The sequence below is a fragment of the Enoplosus armatus genome, chromosome 9 (assembly GCF_043641665.1).
Source record: "Enoplosus armatus isolate fEnoArm2 chromosome 9, fEnoArm2.hap1, whole genome shotgun sequence".
In the NCBI taxonomy this organism is placed as follows: domain Eukaryota; kingdom Metazoa; phylum Chordata; class Actinopteri; order Centrarchiformes; family Enoplosidae; genus Enoplosus; species Enoplosus armatus.
In genome coordinates this window covers 5,929,193-5,956,010 of record NC_092188.1, presented here as the reverse complement: position 1 = coordinate 5,956,010, position 26,818 = coordinate 5,929,193, and the positions used below count along the sequence as shown (strand labels likewise).

The 26,818-nt window shown below is 39.6% G+C and overlaps 1 protein-coding gene across 2 annotated transcripts; it reads right to left on the bottom strand.

Annotated features, from left to right (window-relative positions):
• Positions 1–2,936: 2,936 nt before the first annotated feature.
• lsr (lipolysis stimulated lipoprotein receptor) lies at positions 2,937–17,295 on the bottom strand. 2 transcript variants are annotated; one of them, XM_070911634.1, is made up of 11 exons: positions 17,127–17,295; positions 15,359–15,688; positions 14,326–14,445; positions 13,923–13,979; positions 12,863–13,009; positions 11,364–11,567; positions 11,094–11,150; positions 10,273–10,389; positions 8,329–8,626; positions 4,307–4,787; positions 2,937–3,659 (listed from the first exon to the last, which is right to left on the bottom strand). In XM_070911634.1, the coding sequence occupies exons 1-11, from the start codon at positions 17,164–17,166 to the stop codon at positions 3,624–3,626; spliced, it is 1,887 nt and encodes a 628-aa protein (XP_070767735.1). In that variant the 5' UTR covers positions 17,167–17,295; the 3' UTR covers positions 2,937–3,623. The 2 variants fall into 2 exon arrangements, with proteins under 2 accessions (XP_070767735.1, XP_070767736.1); XM_070911635.1 differs by lacking the exon at positions 13,923–13,979.
• Positions 17,296–26,818: the final 9,523 nt, after the last annotated feature.

Sequence of the window (26,818 nt, the reverse complement as noted above, 5' to 3'; positions counted from 1 at the left end):
AATTACTAACAGCAGGTTTAAAAGACAATGTGCCTGCTGCTCAGGTATTTCAATTCAGAGGTTTTTCTAATTTTGCTGAAACAAAGAGGAAAATATTTTAATTTCAGAGGCAATGTCCAAAGTTATAGTCAACACTCAAACATTTCCAAAATCCAACTCAGAGGGACTTTGGAAAGGATGCAGTAAAACAATTTGAATTTCAAATTTGGCGCTAATGACACCATCAAAGCTATGAGGGACAAAAAGTCTCTTATTGTCCATATTCAAATATTTAAAATACTGTATATCTCCATGAGGGATTATTGGCCCAATTCAGGACTTGATATCCACAGCACTGACATGCTCGTGTCCCTGTGTTAAATGGGATTTTTAGTCCCAAAGGTGCAACTAATCTCAAATTTGTCCTACTTGGCCTAAGTTCCCATATTGCGCTCCAACTGTCATTGTGCGGATTTGGAGTGTGTTTGATATGCAGGTCATTTTTTTAAATCATCTGTTTCCATTATAGACATTGAGATTATTGACAGCCATTTTGTAGCAATGAAACACTCATCTAAAAAACTATCACTCTAAAAAGTTGTGTTTTTGAGTTTTAATGTTCCTTCATCAGTATTTGTCTAATGACAGTGAATTGAAAAGCCAGACACCACAGACATCCAAAGCAGAGAGAGCAATGACACAAAATGACAGTTTACATGGCTGTGATGACAAAAAAAAAACGTAATAATGAGTTGATAATCTATCATGGCGAGAACGATATGAAACCCAACATTTCTATCTTCTTTCAAAATATTGGAAGAATTACGAGCTTGTTGAGTCACCAGGCTCCAGTCTTCCAACAAATACATAATGCATGGTTATCAAGCACATTCATTATTTTCTGTGTATTATTCTCAGCTGTAATCGCATGTGTTATAGCAACAAATATGGATATACTGCAATGATAAAACTGTGTGTAAAGGAGCTGTTAATTCCAGACATACACCACACTGCTGTGAGATATCTGTGCCTGTGGTGTTGCCAACTATGACCACAATATTAAACTCGCTGCCATTCTGCTGCTAATTTAAAAATGAGGAATCTAAACACAGAGCAGAGCAGAAAAACAGTTGTGACTCAGAGTGAAGCAAAACCCAGCAGCACGTTCAGGATTTACATATGAGGAAAATCTAAAAGTAATAAATATTAATTGTAGATCAGAGACCAGCAGAGCCCTTACCTTATCAGCTGATCTGAAGCCAGTGTGTAGCTCAGAGAGTCGTCTTCTCTCCTTCGGCATTTGCTTTCTCTCCTGCTCTCCCTCCTCTTTCTCTCTCTCTCTGTCAGCAGATTGGGTCTTTGGCATACAGAACCTGTGATGGGAGAGGGAAGGGGGGGGGGGCAGCTCTCAGGTTTTAGATCCACACATTATCTTTATTTAATTAAAGGATAATTCTGTTTTTTTACAACTTGAGTTTTATTTTTTATAGCTTTATAGCTTTGGCTGTGATTTCTGTCATTATGCTAACACTGTATTCACCTATGTAACTGCTGAGATCTGGGAACACAGCAACATCACTACAATGAAGTCCAACAGGGCAAGAAACATGATCGGCCTGACGTTGTAAACAAGCCAACAGTATATTTGGAGGTAAAGGAAGCAGTATCTCGGCCTCTGCTGCATCGATTTTCATCATTCTTCTTTAAATCTGGCTCTTGTGAGTCTCCCAACTTTATGGAAGTGCAATACTAAATCAGTGGAGTGAAGTGGAGCCCCTCAAGATGAAGCCGGTGTTTCGTCTCGGATTACTGTGCAGGAGCGATCACTCAGGTAAATGTGTTTTCTTTGTTTTTTACTTCTGGAAGTTGATGGATCTCAGTGGTGAAATGAAACTTTAAGTAACACTATGAGCTGTAATAAGGTTCATGATGTCTGTAGTCTTGTTTGACAGTGATTCAATAGGTGTGCTTGAGGGTACCAGTCTGTGGCTCCTGAAGTGGGGCCTGGGGACCATTAGGAGTCTCTCAGAGTGTTACGCAGTGTCCCCAGAAAAACACAATTTCACTGACAGTGGTAATAGGTGTCCTCTCTGCTGCCTCCAACCTACAGAACAAATAATACAACTTAAATATCAAAAATCTAATCTCACAAAACGAGGGGACTATGGTGTAGTGCTTTTGAAATTTGTAACTATTGGATGCAATATCAGTTATGTGTGTTAAAGGATGATTACACTGTGATGTGTTTCACTAGCATTAAAAGTTTCTCTCCCACTTTGAACATGTTGTGAGAAATGTGCAATTTTACCCCTACATTAGTTATTCATTACTATCTATTTTAAAAAGAATAGTTGTGTAGGATTCCCAAATTAAGCTACAACTGTGTAAAAATCAGGCATCATTTATAAAGCTGACACTTGTTTTCATTTGTAGGCTTGAGTAGTGATGACATAAGGTCAGTCTTAATGCAATCACAGAAAGTTAGTTATTGGCAGAAAGAGAAAAATGCAGAAATCAGACAAGCAAAAAGCAGAAGCAGCACGTCCCTCTCTGTCTCATGTGGGTATTCATGACTTTCTCAAACACTTGCATTAATATGAAACAGTTAAGAAAGCATCCTTAAGTGTAAAAGACTTTAGCACCTGAAGAGATTTCAACAGATCTTCACAGATCGTCACAACTGCCACAACTGACATTGTGTGGTAATGATTGGCACAAACCTTTAGCATCAGAAACCTCAGGATGTTGATTGACGGCAGCAAGGGCGTACAGTGTGAGGAGCCACCTGTTAAGTAACTTTTAGTGAAATGTTTTGTAGAGACGTAGAGGTCCTGAGGTCCAAAGAAACACAGACTATGGTCCATGACAACACCACTGCTGCAATCTCATGTGCCATTAAATTACAGACTAACATGGTGGTGTCATCTAGTGGTAAAACACTGCAAGTCAAAAACAAATGGCCTGACAATAGAGTCCTTTATTGTAAAATCAGATTTCATCACATCACAATATTTGCATTTGTGTATTACTGGTCAGCTGTACAATATACTGCAGGTTAAAACTGAAATTTTGTGTAAAAAAATAAAATAAAAAACAAAACAAAAAAGAAAATGCAAGTACTCAAACACAAATTCTAACCAAGTCTATTTTGCTCACCTGGTTTCTAAATACACTTTAGAGCACATTCTAACAAGCAAAGATAAAATCAATTCCTTTAAATGTACAAAAACAAGTCAGAAAAATCTATAGACCCCTACAAATCTACATCAGTACCTATATTAACTGAAACTACATAAAAGCTAAAAAAGTTAACAAAGTTGAAACCAATCGGAACATGTTTACTCATCAAGATGCAAACACCTTTACAGAGAACCATTTCACTTCCACATCTACAAGTAAAATTCTGTACACTCTAAGGCACTTGTGGCAGCCACAATGTTTTATACATGAAAAGGCACATAACATTTCATCTGTGCACCTCTTCAGACAATTATACAGACACATTCAGCATTATTATCACCAGTGTGACTAAAATTTACAGTCTTAGAGATTAACTGGTCCTTTTTTTTTTGGTTTTTGGTTGTTTTTTTTTAAGACGGATCAAAGCTGCATTTTTGGACTGATTGCTCACATCATGGTTGGTTTTACACCACCAGGCTCTCCCGGCTCACAGCTCCATTCTGTAAAACAAAAGAAGTTGCATCAACTTCACAAATAAAATAAAAAAAACAGCTCTCAACTCTCAGTTTGTAGCATTGCGTAAATACGTGTCGCCCCCTTTTCAAACCACTAAAAAAAATACGCTGGCCAAAAGGAAAAACACTTTGTCGGACACCGGGCCTTTGACTATGACTCTAAGACATAAATCTTCACATATATATCATTAATTAATAAATAAATTAAAAGTGCATTTGTTGTTTGTTGCAATGGCGAGTATTTACAGCAGTAGGATTTAGGATTGGCTCAAAATAAACTACTGTGCCCATGTTCATGATAATGGAGAAAAGTGCAACAGTGTGCCTCACTGATGAGTTTTTGAGGGATAAGCTTTATAAGACCTTCTAGACTTTGGCTACACAGAAACACTTTTTGGGATGAATGAATTGTGTGGGTTTGTCTGATATAGAATATCATTAGACGTATCCTTTAATCTTATAGCCGCAAGTGTAAGATTAAAAGATAATCAACAAGTAGTCCCCTCACAGAAGTCATAACTTTGATCATCACAATCACGAAATTTTCAGGTATCAAGTAGGACAGTATAAATATGAATACATTATGCTAGAATACCAGAATTTCCCTTTGAGACAGTTTTGCTGTGACTCACCTTGCGAAGGTTGCTTTTCTTTGAAGATGACATACTTTCGTCTTCGCTGTACGGTGGTGGTGGAGGAGGTGGGTAGTCATCACGGCGTCCGGGATATCCAGAGGGCGGGTTTTGAGGAAGGGGTGGGGGCCCACGTGGCGCCCTCCCCCGATCCGAGCGGTCGCTCTCGCTGTCCAGTCGATCCCGGCTGCGCGCCCTCTGCTGCTCGCCCATCTTCTTCCTCTCCATGGCTTCTCGCAGGAAGCTGTCATCATAATCATCTCGCCCGCCCCTGGCACCACCACCGGCACCACCACCATGCCGGCGATCCCTCTCCAGGTCCATCAGGTCGTCACGGCTGCGGCTGCGTCTCCCTGGAAGGCCACCGTGGGCCCCTCCGTTTCCTCTGTTACGATCATCAGGGGAGTAGTCGTGACGCCTGCGGTCGTCAACATTGCGGTCGAAGCCGCTACGGGCACTACTGCTCCACCCATCATCCGAGCTAAAGAGACAAAAAGTGGCAAATTGAGGAGAAACAGAAACATACTGGGGGTGTTGATCTAGATTAGCTGCTGTGTCCTCAGTTCCATGTTTAAACCAGAGCTGAGGTTTAGCTCACACCCAGTTTCTATCTTGGAAGTCACCACACTGGACTGCATCTGAGGTTTGAAGTTGAAGTTCCTAAGGAAGTTAAATCACTTTGAAGATAGTGAACATACTTGGAAATGGTACATAACAGGTGTTAGGAGGGAAAAAAAGGAGGAAAAAAAAGAGAAGACTGGCTTTGTCTGTGTGTCTCTCGTGGACAAGAGACACGAAATAATATTTTGATTCAAAGTTAAAAGAATAAAACTAAAAAACATGATGTGAATATACTGCTTAAACAGCCATCCTTAATGCACAGCGTAAGATAGTGTTTTGAAAACATTTTATATTTTTTAAGTTTTAATGGAAACTTGAATGTAAGAAATTTAGCAAATCTGCAGAAAATAGTAAATACAGCTTAATGCAGTTAGAGTAATGAATGTATTGCCTATTGTCTCCCTCCATATTTTATAACAATTTATATGACTACATCTATGGCTTTTAAAGTAATGTTCTTGGTTTATGTCCACTTCTTAATGCCTGCCATCAATTGTCTTCCTCGAAATCTTCCTCAATTTATTTTTAAGCCAAGAAGCCAGTAAGGAGGCAAATTCACAATAACCATGGTTTAATAACTGATCAACTGATTAACTGATGATTGTCGATAAAGTAGGTGGGTGTGACATCTGTAATAAATGTTTAAGCTATTAACATTAATTGATGTACAGTGCATCCGGAAAGTATTCACGGCGCTTCACTTTTTCCACATTTTGTTATGTTACACCCTTATTCCAAAATGGATTAAATTAATTTTTTTCCTCAAAATTCTACACACAACACCCCATAATGACAATGTGAAAAAAGTTTTTTTGAAATTTTTGCAAATTTATTAAAAATAAAAAACTAAGAAATCACATGTACATAAGTATTCACAGCCTTTGCCATGAAGCTCAAAATTGAGCTCAGGTGCATCCTGTTTCCACTGATCATCCTTGAGATGTTTCTGCAGCTTAATTGGAGTCCACCTGTGGTAAATTCAGTTGATTGGACATGATTTGGAAAGGCACACACCTGTCTATATAAGGTCCCACAGTTGACAGTGCATGTCAGAGCACAAACCAAGCATGAAGTCAAAGGAATTGTCTGTAGACCTCCGAGACAGGATTGTCTCGAGGCACAAATCTGGGGAAGGTTACAGAAAAATTTCTGCTGCTTTGAAGGTCCCAATGAGCACAGTGGCCTCCATCATCCGTAAGTGGAAGAAGTTCGGAACCACCAGGACTCTTCCTAGAGCTGGCCGGCCATCTAAACTGAGTAATCGGGGGAGAAGGGCCTTAGTCAGGGAGGTGACCAAGAACCCGATGGTCACTCTGTCAGAGCTCCAGAGTTCCTCTGTGGAGAGAGGAGAACCTTCCAGAAGGACAACCATCTCTGCAGCAATCCACCAATCAGGCCTGTATGGTAGAGTGGCCAGACGGAAGCCACTCCTTAGTAAAAGGCACATAGCAGCCCGCCTGGAGTTTGCCAAAAGGCACCTGAAGGACTCTCATACCATGAGAAACAAAATTCTCTGGTCTGATGAGACAAAGATTGAACTCTTTGGTGTGAATGCCAGGCGTCACGTTTGGAGGAAACCAGGCACCGCTCATCACCAGGCCAATACCATCCCTACAGTGAAGCATGGTGGTGGTGGTAGCATCATGCTGTGGGGATGTTTTTCAGCGGCAGGAACTGGGAGACTAGTCAGGATAGAGGGAAAGATGAATGCAGCAAAGTACAGAGACATCCTGGATTAAAACCTGCTCCAGAGCGCTCTTGACCTCAGACTGGGGCGACGGTTTATCTTTCAGCAGGACAACGACCCTAAGCACACAGCCAAGATATCAAAGGAGTGGCTTCAGGACAACTCTGTGAATGTCCTTGAGTGGCCCAGCCAGAGCCCAGACTTGAATCCGATTGAACATCTCTGGAGAGATCTGAAAATGGCTGTGCACCGACGCTTCCCATCCAACCTGATGGAGCTTGAGAGGTGCTGCAAAGAGGAATGGGTGAAACTGCCCAAAGATAGGTGTGCCAAGCTTGTGGCATCATATTCAAAAAGACTTGAGGCTGTAATTGCTGCCAAAGGTGCATCAACAAAGTATTGAGCAAAGGCTGTGAATACTTATGTACATGTGATTTCTCAGGTTTTTTATTTTTAATAAATTTGCAAAAATCTCAAAACTTTTTTCACGTTGTCATTATGGGGTGTTGTGTGTAGAATTTTGAGGAAAAAAATGAATTTAATCCATTTTGGTATAAGGCTGCAACATAACAAAATGTGGAAAAAGTGAAGCGCTGTGAATACTTTCCGGATGCACTGTATGTTAAAGTAAGTAATTATACATTTTTAATTCATGTGCAACAGATGCACAGATTCCCTCAGTTCCCGCAACAATTAGTGAAATAATAAACTGAGAACTTAATTTGAAAAAAAAACTTTTACCATGTGCTGGGAAATGAGAGAACTGACTTACAACATTACAAAGACCCATGTTTTCCTATGTTTTAGTGAATCACATACGTTGGGGGGACCTCCCCTCTCTCTCGCACAAATTTTCTGCAGACGTACTGTGCATTTCTTGACAGTGAAATCATGTTGGCGGCAGCTTAAACCACCAAAACCAGACCCACCCAGTGCACAACTTCAACTGGAAGGCCACTGATCTGGTTGATTTTTTACATTTTACTTACTGAAGGTTCCACTTTTAAACAATGGAAGAATGTCTCCAACCTATTTACAAAATTAAAGCCATTGTAAAAAAACATGTAAAAATAATAAGGTTAAGCATCAGCTTTGGAATCATCTTATTCTATATTTTGCGATATTAATATTGCTTTTCAGTCTAAATTAGAGCTGCATGACATCACCTTTAGTGATGTGAATGATGAGGTTCAAGAATCAGAGACCTTTCATTTTTCATTTCAACCAGCTGAAACTGTTAAATAAGTTTAGAAATCATCACTTACTGAGATGCAGCCTACAAGATAACGGTAAAACAAAAAGTCAAAAATCATTGTCTTGGTAACATTATACTGATGCATTTCTCAGCTTTAGGGACAGCCCCTATAATGTGCTCTATAAATAAACTTTACTTACTTGCTTACTAACTAACTAATAAATGCTAATGACTTGGGGAAACTCCCAACAGTGCACAGACTCAACTTGAAAGACAACTGTAGCTGTTTTAGGGAAACTGAGATGAGATGAGACAGAAGTGGAATTCTTGTCCATTTATATACATCACAATGATGCTTGATATACATTGCAAAATAAATATACTGTATAATAAATAAATGAGTATGTATATATATATATATATATATATATACGGTATGTGAACAGTCTTCTCTACTTCCACTTCTAAAGGGGATGATAATGGTTACAATAAGGTCTTGCTCAGGGAAATACGCCTCACCCTCTCCTGCCTCTGGGCTCATCTGGGCGCCGGTGTGGTGGGTAGTCGTCACGGCCATAGCGACGTCCAATGTCGTCAAGGTTGTCCATGGAGCGGGCACGCACACGATCCCCCATGTACCCTCCACCACGGCGCGGGTAGTCATCACGGCGGTAGCCTTGCTGGGAAACACTGCTGATGGTGCTCATGGCTTCATCCCGGTCATAGACAGTGGCCAGAGGTGGCGGCTGGGAACGACCTCCGCGACCTCGAGGGTCCAAGCCATCGTGCAGGGAACTGACTTCACTCATATTATCCACTTAGGGAGGAAAAACAGAGAAGAAGAGATGGTAAGTAGAACAGATGAAATTAAATGGTGTCTTGGTGAAGGATAAGCAAACTAAAGCCCCATTCGGGTGTGATTAACATTACAGGGGGAGGTGGGGAATGAAATATTCACTGTGCTCCTCTGTAATTTAACTCATTGATCTAGACATCATTTCAACATTTGGAAAATTACAGGATATGGTCTGTAAAAGACAAACATTCAGCAGGACAAGGTCAAAAGAGAAAGCCAAAAGCATCCACCAGGGGGCGCAGAGTTGAAGGGGAGGCAAAAATAGTGCATGAGGTGAATTTGAGTTAAAAATCGTACTCCTTCTCAGAGTTATTACAGTCAAATCTTAACACACAGACATGAAACATATATTGATATCATTCAGTGAGACTTACAAATGAGGATATCATTATATCTGATGTCCATCACGAATAAATGTCCATAAATCCACTTAGAAATCATGGAGAAAAGACACTTCAGAACTTGCCTGAGAATTATCACATTTTTAAGTTTTCTTCAGTATGAAAGTAATCCAGCCATAGTTGTCTGTACATCCATGGGTACAATGCAAACAGGAACTGCTAATAGCTGATTCGGCGCACTTTTAATCGCCCTGATTTGCCAAAATGTAAACAAATATAGGCAAAAAAACAGAGCTCACAAGAGAATGCCGGTCCATAGTTATTTGTAGTTCAGCCCACTGGACAGGCTTTTATGGGGTTTTGCTCTACTGATGGATTTCATTTTTTATGTCGTCATACAATTTCCCAGATATATGTTGTTGCTAGCATGTTTCCATCTATTAGATTAGCAGACATTTTTGACTCTTTTGACATTAAAATCACTGATGAGCGCAGATAATGTCAGATAAAATCACCCAAGCAAATAAATCCAGTCCGAATGAGGTAAGTAGCTACTTAAAAAGCCCTGCAGCCATCAAGGGGCCCCAAATCACAAATTATAATTTATACAATATATTCACTTATCCTGTGCAAATTTTAGTTGAATTTTGCTTTGCGCATTTGCACATTGGTCAATTGCACATCTGAAGTCATTTATAGTTCTATTTACCAATATCATTAAATAAAACAAAAAAAACGATTGGGCAATAACTTACAGTTCAGGTTTCTGACAGTAGTAATCAGCCATTTCCGGCTAATGTGGAAAACACTAGTCTGAAAGACTGAAACTTGCCACCCACTGGCTACAGATGAGTGGACACTTTCATGTTCATTCCAGTTCATTCCAAAGTTCAGAGTTCATTTGTCAAAATTCACATAACGTCATGTACTGCTTACGGGTTTTCCATCATATGTTGTGTAATGTGTCAGACTTTGAAAAGCCTTGATTGATTAAAAGGAATCTGTTCAAGCAGAGAGTAGAGCTGGGCGATCATATTAAATGTCCCGAGTTTGAGCTTGAAGTTAACCCCCTTTTTATAAAATTTACTCTGACAGGAATGAACTTCACAACAATTTGGAGGAAATGTGAAGTAGGCAGTTGCTAAGTGGCTGCCTCTAACTCTTGACACTTTTTACCACAAGTTGATTTATTTTCTCCCACAGTAGTCTGGGGCACAGTTGGCACGCAACTGTGACCCGAACAGCAGGAAGTGATCAGTCACTCACAGCGGTTGTAGTTGGCAGGTCTGGATGGGTCCAAGTTGGAAAGCTCCCTCTCCATATAGTAAATGGCACGTGTGGCGTTCCCATCAGGGTCCACCTGGATACGATACCCACTGCGTGCTGGTGAGAGGAAGAGAGGAAGTCCGATTTCAGCTTCTGCAGCTTCATGCAAATACAATGAGCGTTTTGAACATAACTGCAGTACAAGAACCCGCAAACTGGAGTCACAGCCCCCTGTAATTTTATCAGTATTGGACCCAATCAGAGTCCTTAAACATTACCGATTCCGATTCCAATACTTGTATTTTCCTAAATGTTGATTTAATATCCATCTGATACACTGAAATAACAGGTGTAGCGATGCTCTCTAGGGTAAATTCACATCCACTATGCTCGGTGAAGATGTCTGCAACGGGTACAGGCAGCTGTGGACCCGGACGTGGGGTGAGTCCAATAGAGATGGTGGCAGCTGCCCGGTTCTGCTTAAAACGTAGTGAATTTACAGCTCACATCAACTTAATACGATATAGTGTGGAATATCATCACAAATATTCTTTATATACAGATTGTTTTTCATGCTATATGTACATGTAGATTCTCAGAGGGAAAAATACCTAGGCTGGGATGATATTTGATTACAATCACACTGAAAAAAACATCTATTCTAATAAGTCACTTAGTCTAAAAAAGAAAGTAAAAACTCTAATAATTAGGGTGCAACTCATTGTGGAAGTGTGAAAATCTCTCTAAGTGGGCAGGTTTTGCGGTGCAGGTGGGAAAGCTGCCATACGGCAGTGTATTTCCCCCCCCGCCCATTTACTCACTGTGGTCCCCTCCACTGTCTTGATCATGCAGGAGAGGCACCTGGGAGCCCTGTCCAACTGCACACACACAACAAAGCAAATTAAAACAACGATTCAACACAGCTCACCATTAAACATGTTAGGTAGGAGATTACATGATGTCTTTATGAAACATATCATATCATATTTTCAGTTAACTGACTTTTACTGATAATGCCCACTCAACACATTGTGAGGACTGCTTCTTAATCAGGACAGAAATAACGAAAGTGTGTTTGTGTGTGTGTTCACCTGAGCTGGCGCCATCATATTCACGACTGTAACCATTCTGAGGAGGTGGGGGTCCAGCGCCGTTGGGTAAAGGAAGCAAGGGTATAACAGGCTGGTTCATTAGCGGGCCACTGTATGCAGGCTGAGCATACATACTGGGAGCATAGAGGGTGGGAGCATATTGACTGGACACGCCTTTCTTCACTGCTTTTCCCGCCTCGTACACTGCAGAATAATGGAAGACAGTTAAAGTGGAAAGAAGACATGATCGCAAAAACATGACTGTGTGGAACAGTATAAACACCTCATATAGCTTCGGTTGCAAGGACAACCGAAAGCTTTATGGGCAAACTTAAAAGGAATAGTTCAAAATGTTGGCATAATTGTTTATTTCTTGCTGAGAGTTGGATAAGAAGATTGATACCACTCTCATGTCTGTTAAACATGTAGCTACAGCCAGCAGCCAGTTAGCTTACCTTACACTGCAGCATACCAACAAATAGTCCCTGTAAGACCACAATCTGTTGTTTTAACGGTTCAGTCGTTGTACGAATTACAAACAAAATATAACTTGTTAATTGGTGAGCTTTCAAGGTGCTGGTAGGCGATTTTTGTTTACCTTTGGACAAAACCAGACTGGCTGTTTCCCCTTGCATTCTTGTCTTTATGCTAAGCTAAGCAGCTGCTGGTGGTAGCTTCATATGTACTGTACAGACACGAGAGTGGTAACTATTACTTTAAAAATGAAAGACTGTTTCATGGAGTATAAACTGTAAAAAAACACTATAAATTCTTTTTGGTGAGGAAAATGGTAACTTAAATTGTGCTTTATCAAACTTGTGGTTGGCTCTACTGTAGATGCTCCACAATAAATACACAATCTGAACCCAATTTGTGAGGCAGTTTTACAACCCAGAGCTGAAGTAAGCCGTGAAATGTTGGTGAATTCAGACGGGGTGTTTCCAATACATTCACATAACGCCCCCACACACTAAAGTCAAGTACAACAATACATGATATGAATAAGTGATGTAAGACTTAGGAACTCTGCCTTTTTAGATGTTACATTCTCACTTTTAGTATTGTTTTGATGACTATTATTATGAGTGTTACAAGAATCAGACCTCCACTAGAGCTTTTTGCACCATTTAAAGCCTTTTGAGACTTGATTTCAAGTAGTTGTTAGTATTTCACAAGGTTAGAACATGTTTTTCTTTTCCTTTCATTAACATTTATTTTAACAAAAGACACCAAATTTCCCAAATGTTTAATGTTGTCCAAGTGCAAGCAGCCATATAAGATCTTTGCCTACATGACATACAGTCGATTATCAAACAATCTGATCAAAGAATCTGACCAAACTTCAGTGCCGACTGTTGGTACTTGACAGTTTTTGACACTCTAGTATCAGACACATTATAGTCCAAAAAAGTATTTAAGTTCAATAACCCAGCCGTAGGTTACATGCAGTAAAAGAAAGACTACAAGTGCAAGTTCAAGGGTTTCCATTTTGCACTTACATGCTCGTGGGCAGCAGCAGCGGTCGGGGCAGCAGGGGCAGCTGATGTAGCAGCAGCAGGTGTGTGGACAACACTGGCACCAGCAGATCCCAATCAGGAGCAGCAGCAACAGGAATCCCAAAACCACCAAGACCACCAGGAGCCAGTCTGTGTGGGCCAGCAGGGAAAGCATTAGATACATTTACATCAAAAGATTTACGTTATCAATCCACAAGGCTTGATTTTTCTCCTTTAACAGGTATGTTAATTGTTCCCACAGTTCTTTCATTAGGGAGATTTATTTTTGTAATAAATTACTAGAGTAGAACGATACTCCCAGAGAACCACGGTCTAATAATAAACCGGGTTGCTGCTTTTTGTTTATAAATGCAAACAATCTGGTTAAATCATTGTGTTGAGAGTTACACAATGATTTAACCAGATTTCCTGTTTGTTGTTGAGTGTTAAAAGCAACAAAACATGTTGGCTACAGCGGTAATTTGGGTAAACCGGTCAAGCCAGTTCGTCCTTGTGCCCAGGGCATGATTTCACTCTGCATGTCAGTTCAGGCAGCACATGCCACTTAGGAAAGAGACAAAAACAGCACAGAGAGGGGAGATACTGTTTGTTTAAATGAATCAACTAAAAGGGAAAATGGGTGAGCAGAGCACAGTGTAAAAACATTATTTGGTTGTGTACACTGATAGGGAAATGGGTGCTGAATGCCCTTTTGTTGCAACCAAGCAGCTACAGAAAGTCACACATTGGGGCAGAGCCATATTAAAGAAAGAGAGGCAGATAAGGAGGGAGTGTAAGGGAGAGACAGTAGCACAACAGTTGGAGCACTATTATATTGTTACACTTTCAACCACAACAGGATGTTTGTAGCTTAAATGCAGGGGCCTGTGCTCAAGATAGTCACTCATTTGTCTGTAATTGTGCACTTTACAAACACAAACCTGGGTGGCCTCAAGCAATGCAGCAAAGGTTTTGTACAAGAAATGTTTGCCTGATTCTCCCTCACATACCTCTATTGTGGGACTAAAACAAGACTGAGCTATAATCAAGGGGCTTGTACTACCTTCCATAACCAGTAAGTCAATGCCAGGCAGGAGGTCAGTAGTATTTGACTTTCTCTCTGTGAAAGAAAGATAGAGCCACAATTACTTAAAAGTGGTATTGGTCTAATTTTACTGCCTGCAACGACTGCCTCTAAAAACTTATTCAGAACCGGCCAAGCATCCTCTCTGTTGGCTGTACAACTGCCAATAATAGTTCATCAGCCACTTACAAAATCTGTCAGGCCAAGTTTATTTGGAACATTTCCGCTTATTTATTGAAAACCTCTGAAGTGTAATCAGATGTGTGTGAACGGGAGAAGGAAGGTGCCGAAAGGGGAAGCACAGAGAGAAAAAAGAAGAAACAAATTGTGTGTATGTGTATCAGAATGTGACTGAATGTGACTCCTACGAAGGGTAACTTACCGAGCACAATTAACTCTGTGTAGTCTTCACCGTTTCCTGAAAGGTCCTGGGAGGAGATCACAGAACAGACGTAGACACCGCTGTCGCCCCATGCTGTCTGCGCTATATTTAGGTCTGCATCTGTGAGAAACAAAAGATCCACAGGGTTTATTTAGGTTTTTAAAGTGGCTACAGTATTCTCATTTGATAACATAAAAAAATGCCATTATCCAAACAATTGTAAGAAGGAAGCTTTGGTTAATTCCTAAAATGTTTCACACATTTGTAAACTGAAAATTAAACAAAACTTTAAATTAAAGTCATTAATCACAGCAGCTTTCAGGATGTTTTTTCTTTTTTGAAAATACGAGTATGTGACATTTTCTCTCTCTATGAAAATAACTTTAGTCCTTCCTGTCCCACTTGGACATATTCATGCTAATTCAGTTTGAGAAGCAGATCTACAAAGACATGTCAGTGAGAACGGGTCATAAAGCTCAAAGAAACTAGTGCATACGTAATTTACGGATTAAATATGGGGGAAAGAAACAATTACTGACTGAGTAGATGTAGAGAGATCATTCAGTTTAGAATTCAGTTTAAAATACATTCACTAGATTTTTTGGTCAAAAGTCTGTAAAATATCATAAGTTGTGGTTTAAAGACTTGAAGTCTTTTAAAGTTCTTGATCAAACGATTCATCTTTTGGTCTAGAAAACATTTTAAAAAAAGTAAAAAACCTTCATCACAATTTCTCAGAGCGCGAAGTGATCTCCTCAAATGCCTCGTTGTGTCCGACCAATAGTAAAAACTCAAAGATATTCAATTTACTATGATGCCAAGAACAGGAAAAGCAGCTAATTCTCACCATTGGAAATGATTAATTATCAAAATATTTGCCAAATATTTTTCTGTTGACCAACTAATTGTTGCAGCTCTTTGTTAAAAGTGTACAATGACATATTTTTTAAATCATCCCTGTCAAATAAAATCATACCCAGCCTTTGAAATCCCATCCAGATGTATAGTAAAGTGTAAGTTTTGATCAACTCACTGTTTAGGATGCTGATCTTGCGACCCTGGTAATCCCCGCCGAGGGTGACAGCGTTGCCTTGCTTGGAGGCCACTATGCGCACTGTCCTCTGGCTGTCGGCGCACTCGATGTTGGCGTCGTAGTTGGGGTTGCTCTGAGACAGGATGTTCTCCGCACTGCTGGGATTCAACGCAGCCTGGATGGGGTCCCGGCAATACGATTTGTACCTCCACGTGACAACAGGAGATTGAGTGGCGGTTGTCTGGTAGTTACAGGTGAGGGTGACGGGCTGGAAGAGGATGACAATGTACCTCTTTGTGGGGCACTGGACCGAGATGGCCATGGTGGACTCTAGAAAGAAATTAAAAATAAATCATTTAAATTGGTGAGACTGAGTTGTGGACGACAGTGGTGATCATGTTACTCACATTTTGTAATATTGGGTAAAGGCTCATTAGTCTACAGTAGCCCTAGGGCGTGGTATATGACAAACAATATTTCCTCACTGCTAGTATCACTGAGAGTGGGTCTGATGAGTCACCCAGCTTTGTGTTTTCGGCCTGACCATTACAGCCGAGTAAGCTATGACAGCTACGCATACTTTGCATGCTGTAAGAACAGAGGAACAATCTGTACCAGGCTTTGGATTCACAGTCAAGACTCGAGGGTTTTGGTATTTTCACGGAATTTGTTGACAGGAAGAAGAATATATTCATTATTTCCAGCCAGACATGTGTTGCTGGAGGTGCTCCCTTGATAGCCACAGTGTCTGCTGCTTAGCTAGATTTTTCTCGCACCAAGAAACCTTTACCATATTCCTACTGTTAAATGTAAAAGGCCCAAAAGGAACCATACAATGCTAGAAGACACATTCAGCATTAACACTACAAAAAACTACAACAACAACAAAAAACTGTGTACAGGTTCTAACTGCAGACATTAAAGCATGTAACTATATTTTCTGCCATAATTAAGTATACTAATGTCAAATAGCACAAAATCATAGCGGGATTGTGAAGGACCACAACCATCATTTCTGTTATAACAAGTTGTTACATTGGAGGTTATCTGAGGCCTTGGTGTTGACTTAACTTAATGCCATTTTGGAGGCTGTACTTTGTGGTGCTGTTGTACTGAACTGCCTTGTCCACTCACAGAGTGTGTGTCTGCCCTGCTTCCCTGTCTTACATCTTAAACTTAAAAGCCCCACAGGAACGATACCAACACAGCACCAAAGAATGTGTGGTTTCCAAACAAACATGGTTTCCATTTCCCCCAACGACAATATTTTTCCATTTGTACATTGAGGAAATATGAAAGGCTGTAAAAACTTTCAACAACTATGTTACATATCATATTTATTGGCATGTGTTTTTTTTAATAACCCTTCAATCGTCCATTATCCTTGTAGGTTTCGTTTAAAAACATAGGTTATATAATGTCAACAAAGTGCAAAATTCAAGCTAGTTTTATTGTAGGCCTAAAGGAACATCCTAGGTTTCAGAAAACAGCTAACAAGAAGAACAAACTACTCATTTCCTGTTATAACAGGCTGTCATATGGTTTACAATTCTTGTTTGATAAACTGCTGTTTGATAATCTAATACAACGTTCGCATTAAAATAACCCCTGACGTGAATATAAAGAGCCCTATAACAGTCACTACACGAAGAAAATGTGTCAAAACGGATAAAAACTCGAGCTGCCGCAGAGGCAGTATTTATCAAAGGACTTTTCACGGAAGAGGGCCCACCCTGTCTGACAAAAAAAAAAAAACAGGCCAACTTACCTGTTGCCATTAAGGCGGCGATGATTAACGTCCAGAACATTTTAAATCCTCTTTCCTCGGCGTTTCAGTCGACTTGGCTTATTATAATTTCATAAAGTGCACAAACAAGACTTCAGCTTGTGCATAATATTGCGCGCAAACTGTACTTTTCCTCAGCCAGGTAGTGTCAGCTCCATTTTGTCTCTTTGTATGTTGCAGGCGAGGGGAGTACCTGAACGCCCCACGTCAGCCGTTCAGCCAACAGGTGAACTCTGGTTGCGAAACACAGGGGTGTGTACATTGTTTAGGCTTGTTTTTTCTTTGTTTGTCGACGGTGGACTAATTTGACCACAAGGACCTGGTGGTGAGAGCTCGACAGAGTTTTTAAAAAAATCTGTGTTTCTTTGACCAACATATTTTTCTTCGCTAAGATAGAAGTTTGTAAGTTTCACCTACCCGCTAGTTGGTACGATCCAGACACCGATAACGTTATCAAAGTACTGTTTGTAAATGTTCAACCTGTCTGTGGGAACTCAAGTGTGTTTGTGTGCGCGTGGGAGTGAATGAGAAAGAGAAGAGCAACCAAGTTCCTGTAGTTGTTAGATTTTGCAATTTTATTTTATTATTTAGATTTTGTCTGTTGCTCAACGGTACCGCAGTTTATAATCACGGTATTAAGATATTCACAGCGATGGAAAACACTGTGAAACATTTACTAAAGTGCAATTTTGAGGTACTTTCCTTGAGTATTTCCATTTTATGCTACCTTTTACTCTCTACGTTTACAGTATTTGACAGCTACTAGTTACTTTGCACATTTATGATTTATTATTTATTATTATTATTATTTATTTATGATTTTTTTGATCATTAATATAAAATATAATCAACAAATACATTATAATAGATTAGACTACCTAACAGTAAATAGAATAGTGAAAACTTTACCAGGTGCAACATAAAAATGATGCTCATACCTTAATGCATCAATAATTATAATCCGATATATATTGTTCAGGAAAGGACCATTCTGTGTAATGAATACTTTATCTTTGGGTATATTTTGTTGCTGGTAGGCCTACCTGTGTACTTTTTCTTAAGTAATAATGTGAATGCAGGACTTACACAGTTCTACTTTTACTTTTAAGTTAAAGATCTGAGGGATTCTCCCCCCACTGATTAGTGGTTTCTATGTTATAAATAATGACAGGACCACATGCTGTTTAAAGCCATTTTTAATTAAGACAGCAGGTACACATATGCATTAGGCCATTTTTGCAGAAAGCTCACTAATTTCAAAACATCATTATCAGCTATCAAGCAGAGCTGAAAGCTCATCAGTCAAATAAGCGATTAGGTGATTGGCAGAGAAATAATCTGCAGTTATTTCAGTAATCGATTAATCATTTAAGTCAATTGGCTGCTTTTCTTTGTCTTGTTCAATAATAAACTCATTTGAGTGTTGATCAGACAACACAATCAGAATCAGAATCAGAAATACTTTATTGATCCCCGGGGGGAAATTGTACTCAAATTGTAACACAAGCACTTTCATGACATCGTTTTCGACATTAAGAGATGGTAATGGCTAGGAGGTTTTTTTTTCTTTTTTGTACATTTTATAGATCAAATGATTAATTAATTAATCAAGAAAATAATCAGCAGATGAATCAATAATTAAATGAATTCCCAAAATACCCTTCACAACTACACTATATTGCCAAAAGTATTCACTCACCCATCCAAATAATTGAAATCAGGTGTTACAATCACTTTCATGGCCACAGGTGTATAAAATCATGTGATAGGATGCCACCTGTGCAACAAGTCCAGTCGTGACATTTCCTCGCTCCTAAATATTCCACAGTCAACTGTCAGTGGTATTATAACAAAGTGGAAGCGATTGGGAACGACAGCAACTCAGCCCCGAAGTGGTAGGCCACGTAAAAAGACGGAGCGGGGTCAGCGGACGCTGAGGCGCATAGTGCGCAGAGGTCGCCAACTTTCTGCAGAGTCAATCGCTACAGACCTCCAAACTTCATGTGGCCTTCAGATTAGCTCAAGAACAGTGCGTAGAGAGCTTAATGGAATGGGTTTCCATGGCCGAGCAGCTGCATCCAAGCCGTACATCACCAAGTGCAATGCAAAGCGTCGGATGCAGTGGTGTAAAGCACGCCGCCACTGGACTCTAGAGCAGTGGAGACGCGTTCTCTGGAGTGACGAATCGTGCTTCACCATCTGGCGATCTGATGGACGAGTCTGGGTTTGGCGGTTGCCAGGAGAACAGTACTTGTCTGACCGCATTGGGCCAAGTGTAAAGTTTGGTGGAGGGGGGATTTTGGTGTGGGGTTGTTTTTCAGGAGCTGGGCTTGGCCCCTTAGTTCTAGTGAAAGGAACTGAAAGATTTTGGACATTTCCATGCTCCCAGCTTTGTGGGAACAGTTTGGGGATGGCCCCTTCCTGTTCCAACACGACTGTGCACCAGTGCACAAAGCAAGGTCCATAAAGACATGGATGAGAGAGTTTGGTGTGGATGAACTTGACTGGCCTGCACAGAGTCCTGACCTCAACCCGATAGAACACCTTTGGGATGAATTAGAGCGGAGACTGAGAGCCAGGCCTTCTCGTCCAACATCAGTGTGTGACCTCACAAATGCTCTTCTGGAAGAACGGTCAAAAATTCCCATAAACACACTCCTAAACCTTGTGGAAAGCCTTCCCAGAAGAGTTGAAGCTGTTATAGCTGCAACGGGTGGACTGACGTCATATTAAACCCTATGGATTAAGAATGGGATGTCACTTAAGTTCAATATGCGAGTCAAGGCAGATGAGCCAATACTTTTGGCAATATAGTGTATGTTCTCTTTAGTATCTACAGTATATAGCCGCTAAAGCTAGGGATTATTAGGTAAAAGATGGTCTCTGCTATCTTCGTCTTGGTCATGCAGTCTTCTTCACTGTTGACCGTTTTCAATCCTATTTAAACAAAAAAGAAAAACATGATCTGAGTGTCAAGTGTGAATATGTTGAGTTAAACATATTCACAGTCTACTAGTGGGCCTCCTGTATGTTTGGAATTAGTATTTGATTTTTCTTTTATTATTATCTGTGTACTTTGCACATATTCTTGAGACTTCACACTCTGAACCTTCGCACATTCCTTGGTCAATATTTTGCACATTCCTGCACAAAATGTACAGAATTTCTCATTAAGAAAAACATATAAATTGAACTTAATTTCTTATGTTTCTTGACTTTTCAGTACTGGCTTTTTATTTTTTATTTTCTCATAATATGTTTATTGTTATATGTTTATGTGTTATACGAAAACGTACTTGGCAATAAACCTGATTCTGGTAAAGAAATTAAATTCATTAAAACAGACAGAACCTACCTGTTTCTGGCAGCGCTAAAAGGAAAGAATAAAAAATGTATTTAAATAGTGAATTGTCACATACCATATCCAAAACATACAATCATTGTATCCTCTGAATGGCGTTGAATGGATTTTATTTGGGAAAACGTAAGACCTAAAATATAATCACTCCAGTGACTCATGCAGACTTACGCTTTTTAGATCACCAGCGCTGCCACCACAATCAAGAAGAGGCCGGCACAGCCTGTCATGGTGGGTCAAGGCAAAAAAAAATCTGGCTTTATTAAAAGTCATGGAGTTCATCAATGTGAGTATTAAAGTGATAGTCAGTGCTTGTGTTAAATACATACCACCGCTATGAACCAATCCAACACAGCCACTGGCAGGGATCTGCTGCTTTACACCTAAATCTTTCATGGTGGAACAATCTGTTCAAGGGAGACAAAAAGTGCCAAGTTATACGTATATACGTTACAACACTGTCCACAGTAAAGAGCATGTTCTGTAAATGTTAATGAAGAGCAAACCTGCAATAAATCCTACCTTCATAAAGGTTATTATGTTTCAGAGAGTGTATGTTGATTCAGTTGTATGGTCATTTAGGAGGATGTAGTTTGTGGGGCTGTTCAATTGTATTGCAGACAGATGTTTCATTTGTATAAAAACTACAAACTACATCACAAACTTCATCCTCCAAATTGATCATGCAGTTGAATCAACACCTCCCTAAAACGGTTTTAACATTATAGCCCTCATGATGGGAGGATTTATTGCAGGACTGTTGTATTAGACTGCATTCATTGTGGCAAGGTGTACCTAATAAACTGGCAGCTGTGTGTATAATCTGGCTCGAGGTGACTCCCCTTAAAGTTTAATAAACAAAGACTGCCTCGGCCAACATCATAGAAATGAAAACACTTTTTTTACCTTTTATTCTACATTACATTTTAGGGGAAAAGAACAGAAATTTGCATATATTTTGTGACTGTGACTAGTGTAGGCTGTCATCTGTAGCTAATCACCGCCAGACTGAACAATTCTCCAGGGGAAAACCCAATATCATTTAGACCATATTTCAATGTGTAGCCAGGAGTTGTTGCTCAATGAAATATTGTTATTAATTAATTAATACATTCATGTAATACATACTGACTGAAGTGTAGTTTACAATCTGTGTTCCATCACTATCTTCCACCTCCAATACTCCAACGTCTGGGCACAAGATGGTGATGTTGAATTGGTCACGGCACACAGCGCAACTCTTAGAAGTAGGTGGAGAGGTTTCAGAACATGCTGGAATTTTTTGATGGAGTTCTCTTTCGTACACACGATTGTCATCGTTGTCAAATATGGCCATCAACTTTGGGCATCTGTCCTTGTCCATGCATGTAAAACACTTAACTGCAGTCAAAACAGAGAAAAACATTGATGAGGAACATATGTAAATGTGGTAAATATCAAGTAGATACTGTGCATTATTGGTCAGAGTACATTATGAAAAGTACATTTTAGCTCCAATTCAAGACAATTAAACTCAAATAAAGAAATAAATATGGGATGCACTGCGCAACTGTATTCCCACTTTTTACCACATACCAGGAAAGCCCTCAGAGACATGAATATGTACCAATACAACTGCCATCCAACACAGAAGAAACACTGGAAATACAGAAAAACCAAATTAAAAATATATTCTCCTCATGGAGAAGTATTACACTCCCAGATGACATTGATTACTGCATATCATAACTGAGATACAGCAATAACTCAGAAGTGTACACCGGCACAATCCAACGCCTCAATAATAACCTCAATAATAAAATATAATTGAATTTACACATTTCTGACAGTGTCAACAAAAACTGAACATTATAAACTTCGTAAAGGTAGAGTTTGTGGCAGAGTTGTTGTATTGACTTGCAACAGATTGTACAGGTGTGCCTAATAAAGTGGCCACTGAGTATAAATACTTGAATAATACTGCATAGATGTATATATCATCCCATGTTATTTATGATTAAAAATTTGTAAATCAAAAAAAAAAAAAATATGATATGCTTAATACATTTAAGATTAATACAAATTGAAATACGTTTATGGTTCTTCCCAGCAGCTCTTTTCCTGCGGCGGTTGCTGTCTCTCCCTTCTCCAGGAACCAGTGGTGGATCTTTTGGTTTTGCTGCGTTTCCCTTGGTGTCCATCTTGGTGTCCATGATGCAGCTACCTTCTACCACTTCTGCATCCTGCTGCCCCTCTGTAATGGCTGTTGTTCCGAGTGAAACCTTGAAAGTTTCTTCTTCCGGGTTGTTTTCTGACTGGGCTATTGGTGTTGCTTGTGGTGGAAAGTATTTTGTTTGAACCATAGATAGAGTGGGTGGTTTTAAGAACCCTCCCTCAGCAGATACAGGGTGCAACGCTGCCTTTGGACCAGCAGCATACCAAAGCACTGATGGGTGTGACCACATCTTTCCTGCCTTCTCAGGCCACTCAAAGACGTCTGGTTCCCCTTTAGGAATGGGTATCACTAAGCTGCCTTTGTCCGCTACAGGAAAAGCACTTTTGTTGTAATTATCACTGAACTTGTGCTCCATGTTGGAGGAGAGGCCATCATCTCTGTAATTTGAAAAAAAAAAACAAGATTCCTTTACAAAATACTAAATTGTCCCCTTTAAGAGAGAGGTGCAGGTACTTCCAGAGAAATAAATGTGAAATAAATCAACAATTACAAAGTATCACATTTTACCCACATTAATGGAAACAAATACAGTAACATCAGGTGTGCAATGAAATGACGTTCGGATTAACCTCGTCCAAAGGCTGTATGTTTTCAAAGGATAATAAAAGAGAAAAGAGAAACATACCCGCTCTCCTGGGTGTGAGGGCCTTGGCCACCTCAAGTGTAAAACATAAAACAGTAAATAATTCATATTTTTTTGTCTTTACTCTTTACTTCAATTACCAGAAATAAAAATAATGAACGTACAGTAACACAAGGTGCTTTTGATATCCCTATTAGTTCGATTTTTAGCCTTAAATATATGAACAAAAAAACAAGAACAAAAAAAAAAAAAAACGAGTTCAGGCCTCAGAAAGACTGCAATCCTGTCAAAGCTGGTTTGTAGGCCTGCAATGAATGAAACATGCAGCAGGCCCTTAAATATGAGCTCAGTAAAAAGCATCCCTACTGTCCACCAAAAGCATTCAAACGATGGAATTTAAATGAACAAACTTACTTTCTGACCGAGGATGGGACAAATAATCCGTCGGGTGCGTCATTGTTGTCAAAAATAACAGAAGAGCTGCTTTTGGTGACTTGAAAGGAGAGTGCTAAATCCAGGAAATGAATGGTAGATATATGACATCGTCCTCGTCCCCTAAGACAACTAACTAACTATGAGACAGTATCGCCATCTGGTGGAAGTCTTCAAGAGGCCCATTCTACTTGGGTTGATGCAATTTGACATTTCCGGTAAGCTAAGAAACACTGTGTTTTATTTGCTTCTTTAACCTTTACTTGGCCGTGTTTTTGGAAGAAGTAGCTCTAGCAATTTGTCATGTATTTAAATTTATTAAACAGAATTTGGTTTTGTTTTGAGAGACTCTAGTTCCTCAGAGGATAGCGGAATTCAACAAGTTAGAGCTCTTTTTTCAACAACACCAACAACACATGTAGTTACCCATTAACATGTTTCATGATATGCGACAAAGAGAGAAAAGAGAAAGTGAAAGAGAGGCATAGGTTATACCTGCCATTGAAACGTGTCTTTTGAGATCACAAGTAGACTGCTCTAAATACACATCGGTACATAACCTTCCCCTGTGCATTTATTTGTACATATTTTATTGTAGCATCCAGTGGATCATACTGTAGCATGACAAACCTCAGACTTCCTCTTTCTCACTCTATCCTGGCCTACTTTTGTTAATCCCTTCCATTTTCATTCAGTTGTTTTCTCTGCATGTGCATTTCTTCTGTCGAGAAGTGAGTGCCGTTTATTACAGATTCAAAATTACGGAAGGAAAAATCCTGTCACAAGTGGTTATTTGAGACCAAGTCCAAAGAGAGCAGCAGGGAAACAAGAAACACTGAAACACTGTCCCCTTCGAAAAAAAACCCATCAGGTTGACAACCTCTTGTTGAATCATGATCAATAATGGAACTGAAATTGTTTCACTATGAGCTTTTTAGTCCACGGCAAGTTCCTGATTTCGTGAGACTACTGAAACTGTTCTGCCAGGCAGGGCCATAACCAGGATTTTAACATTAAAACAAATAAAAAGACGCAACAAAAATGAATGAATAATAAAAAGGGAAGAAAATGCACTCCCAAAACAAAAAAGTAATCAAAAAAGTTTTCTTATTTGGGATGTCATCAAGTCTTCATTCAATCTTAACCAACCTTAATGAAACAATATTTTTCAAAAGCGTAAAGCCTCACAATTCTATTCATGTAAAAGATGTAAGAGCCCAATATCAGTCCAACAACAATTGGGGGAAAAACTAGGCAAGGAAAAGCTTTTTGTACTTCTGTACATTTTGTTTGGTATCATTTTCTGACATTCTAAATGCCAAACTTGAACAATATTATTGTGAAGATTATATATTAAGATGTCAGAACAAATTAAAGAAAGGCGATTATGGAAAACTGTCCAGACTTGGGTTGGAAGTTCAAATTCTTTATTTGTCACATGCACAACGATTACAGTGAAGCCGTCGTTGGCAATATAATTCTTTGTTCTCAGGCTCCTTCCAACTATGCTAAGTAAAGAAATGTAAATCTAAGACATAAAATAGGGCAGGAGTTATATTATAGGTATAAAATAGAAAAATAAATGAATGTAATGTAGGTTTTACAATAATATAATAAATATATTTGTTATTTAAGTGCTGTGAGCACAGAAAACTGGTACTTCTCACTGTCTCACCAGCTTCTTGATGTGATGAAACCATTTGATCAAGACTCTGAACTGCCCCGAAGTGAAATGTATGAATGTATACATGGAAAAAATAAGAGAGAGGAGCCAGTAACATTGCCACCCACTCACGGAAGCATTCGCAGTTTGAGAATAATGCTACTGTTGTTAATTTCTTCTTCATTCCCCGGATGTAGGCGATGATTCGATGATGGAAGGAAACTCCGCTGATACTGACTTTTTACATAATATTCTTTATTTGCATCAAAGATCAGGATCAACAGGCATGCGCATCTTGGCCTGGACAGCACCCGTAGCCGAATCAGTACTGCTGCCCCGAACACTGTTCAAGCTCATCTTTTATACCTTTAGACATGCATGGGGTCCTACTACAACACACAAGTCTGTAAACTTCCGTTCCCTATCTAGGGGTCAGGAAAAGAGACCTCTCAGAATGATGTTTCACGTACCTTAACCTCTCAAAGATAACTTTTCACATACCAAGGAAGATCTCGTCTAAACAACAATGCATCTTATCTTTAAGGTGCCCCAACATCTGTTAATTGTTTACCTGGAACATTGCATACGTGGCAACTTTGTACTACATATCATTGTCTGAAAAGACTACCTTTATGATTAGTATTAAATAATACACATCACTACAAATAGCTTATTTCATTGGATGTGGGTGTGGAGCTGAAACAACCTTTGGTGGAAAAAAAATGTCAACCATGTGCTTCATAAACATTCAGATGGGTACAAATAAAAGGAAACATCTGAATTTAAATGAAAAGTATTTTGCTCGGGGCATGTGTGTCGAACATGTACCACAACTTCCTCCCTTCACGCCCAGCCAGGGACCTTTTTTGTATATAATTTCCCTTCTATCTCCCCTCATATCCTGTCATGTCTCTACTGTGTCTCTCTGATAAAAGGCACACAATGGTCAACGATACTGTAAAGAATATATAGATAAATACAATTCTGACCTGACAATGGTGCAACACTCAAAAGTTAAGGGATCACCGAAGTTATTACAATTTATCCTTTGGGGAGCATCTGAACCAAAAATGAATGGAAACAGTTGTTAAGGCATTTCACTCATACCAACCTCTTGGCCCCTATTGGCAGGATGAAATCATTTGACAATATTATGGTTACGGTTTGGTTAGGTTTTGGGTACAAAAACAATTTGGTTGCTTTTAAGTGCCTGTGCTCATGGGCCCTTTGTTTCATAATCAATCCCTGGAATGTATTATAGGTGTTGCTCATGTATTTTCCACACGGTCATCAGAGTGGGAATACCCCTCCCCCTCGTCCTAGTGTTTATTTTCTATTCTCATTGGTTCTCCAGTACAGTGTGTTTCTCAGTCCCGACTTCCACTCAGGCTGCTGTAGTACTCAGGTGTGCCTTCTTCGCTCA

What these genes read in the sequence shown, in the direction of transcription:
- lsr (XM_070911634.1), bottom strand. Translation starts at nt 17,166, where the DNA reads ATGTTCTGGACGTTAATCATCGCCGCCTTAATGGCAACAG. An exon ending in ACCTGCCAACTACAACCGCT is followed by an intron (nt 8,627 to 10,272) that starts GTGAGTGACTGA and finishes TTCCTCCCTAAG; the next exon opens with TGGATAATATGAGTGAAGTC. An exon ending in GAGCCCAGAGGCAGGAGAGG is followed by an intron (nt 4,788 to 8,328) that starts GTGAGGCGTATT and finishes TTGTCTCTTTAG; the next exon opens with CTCGGATGATGGGTGGAGCA.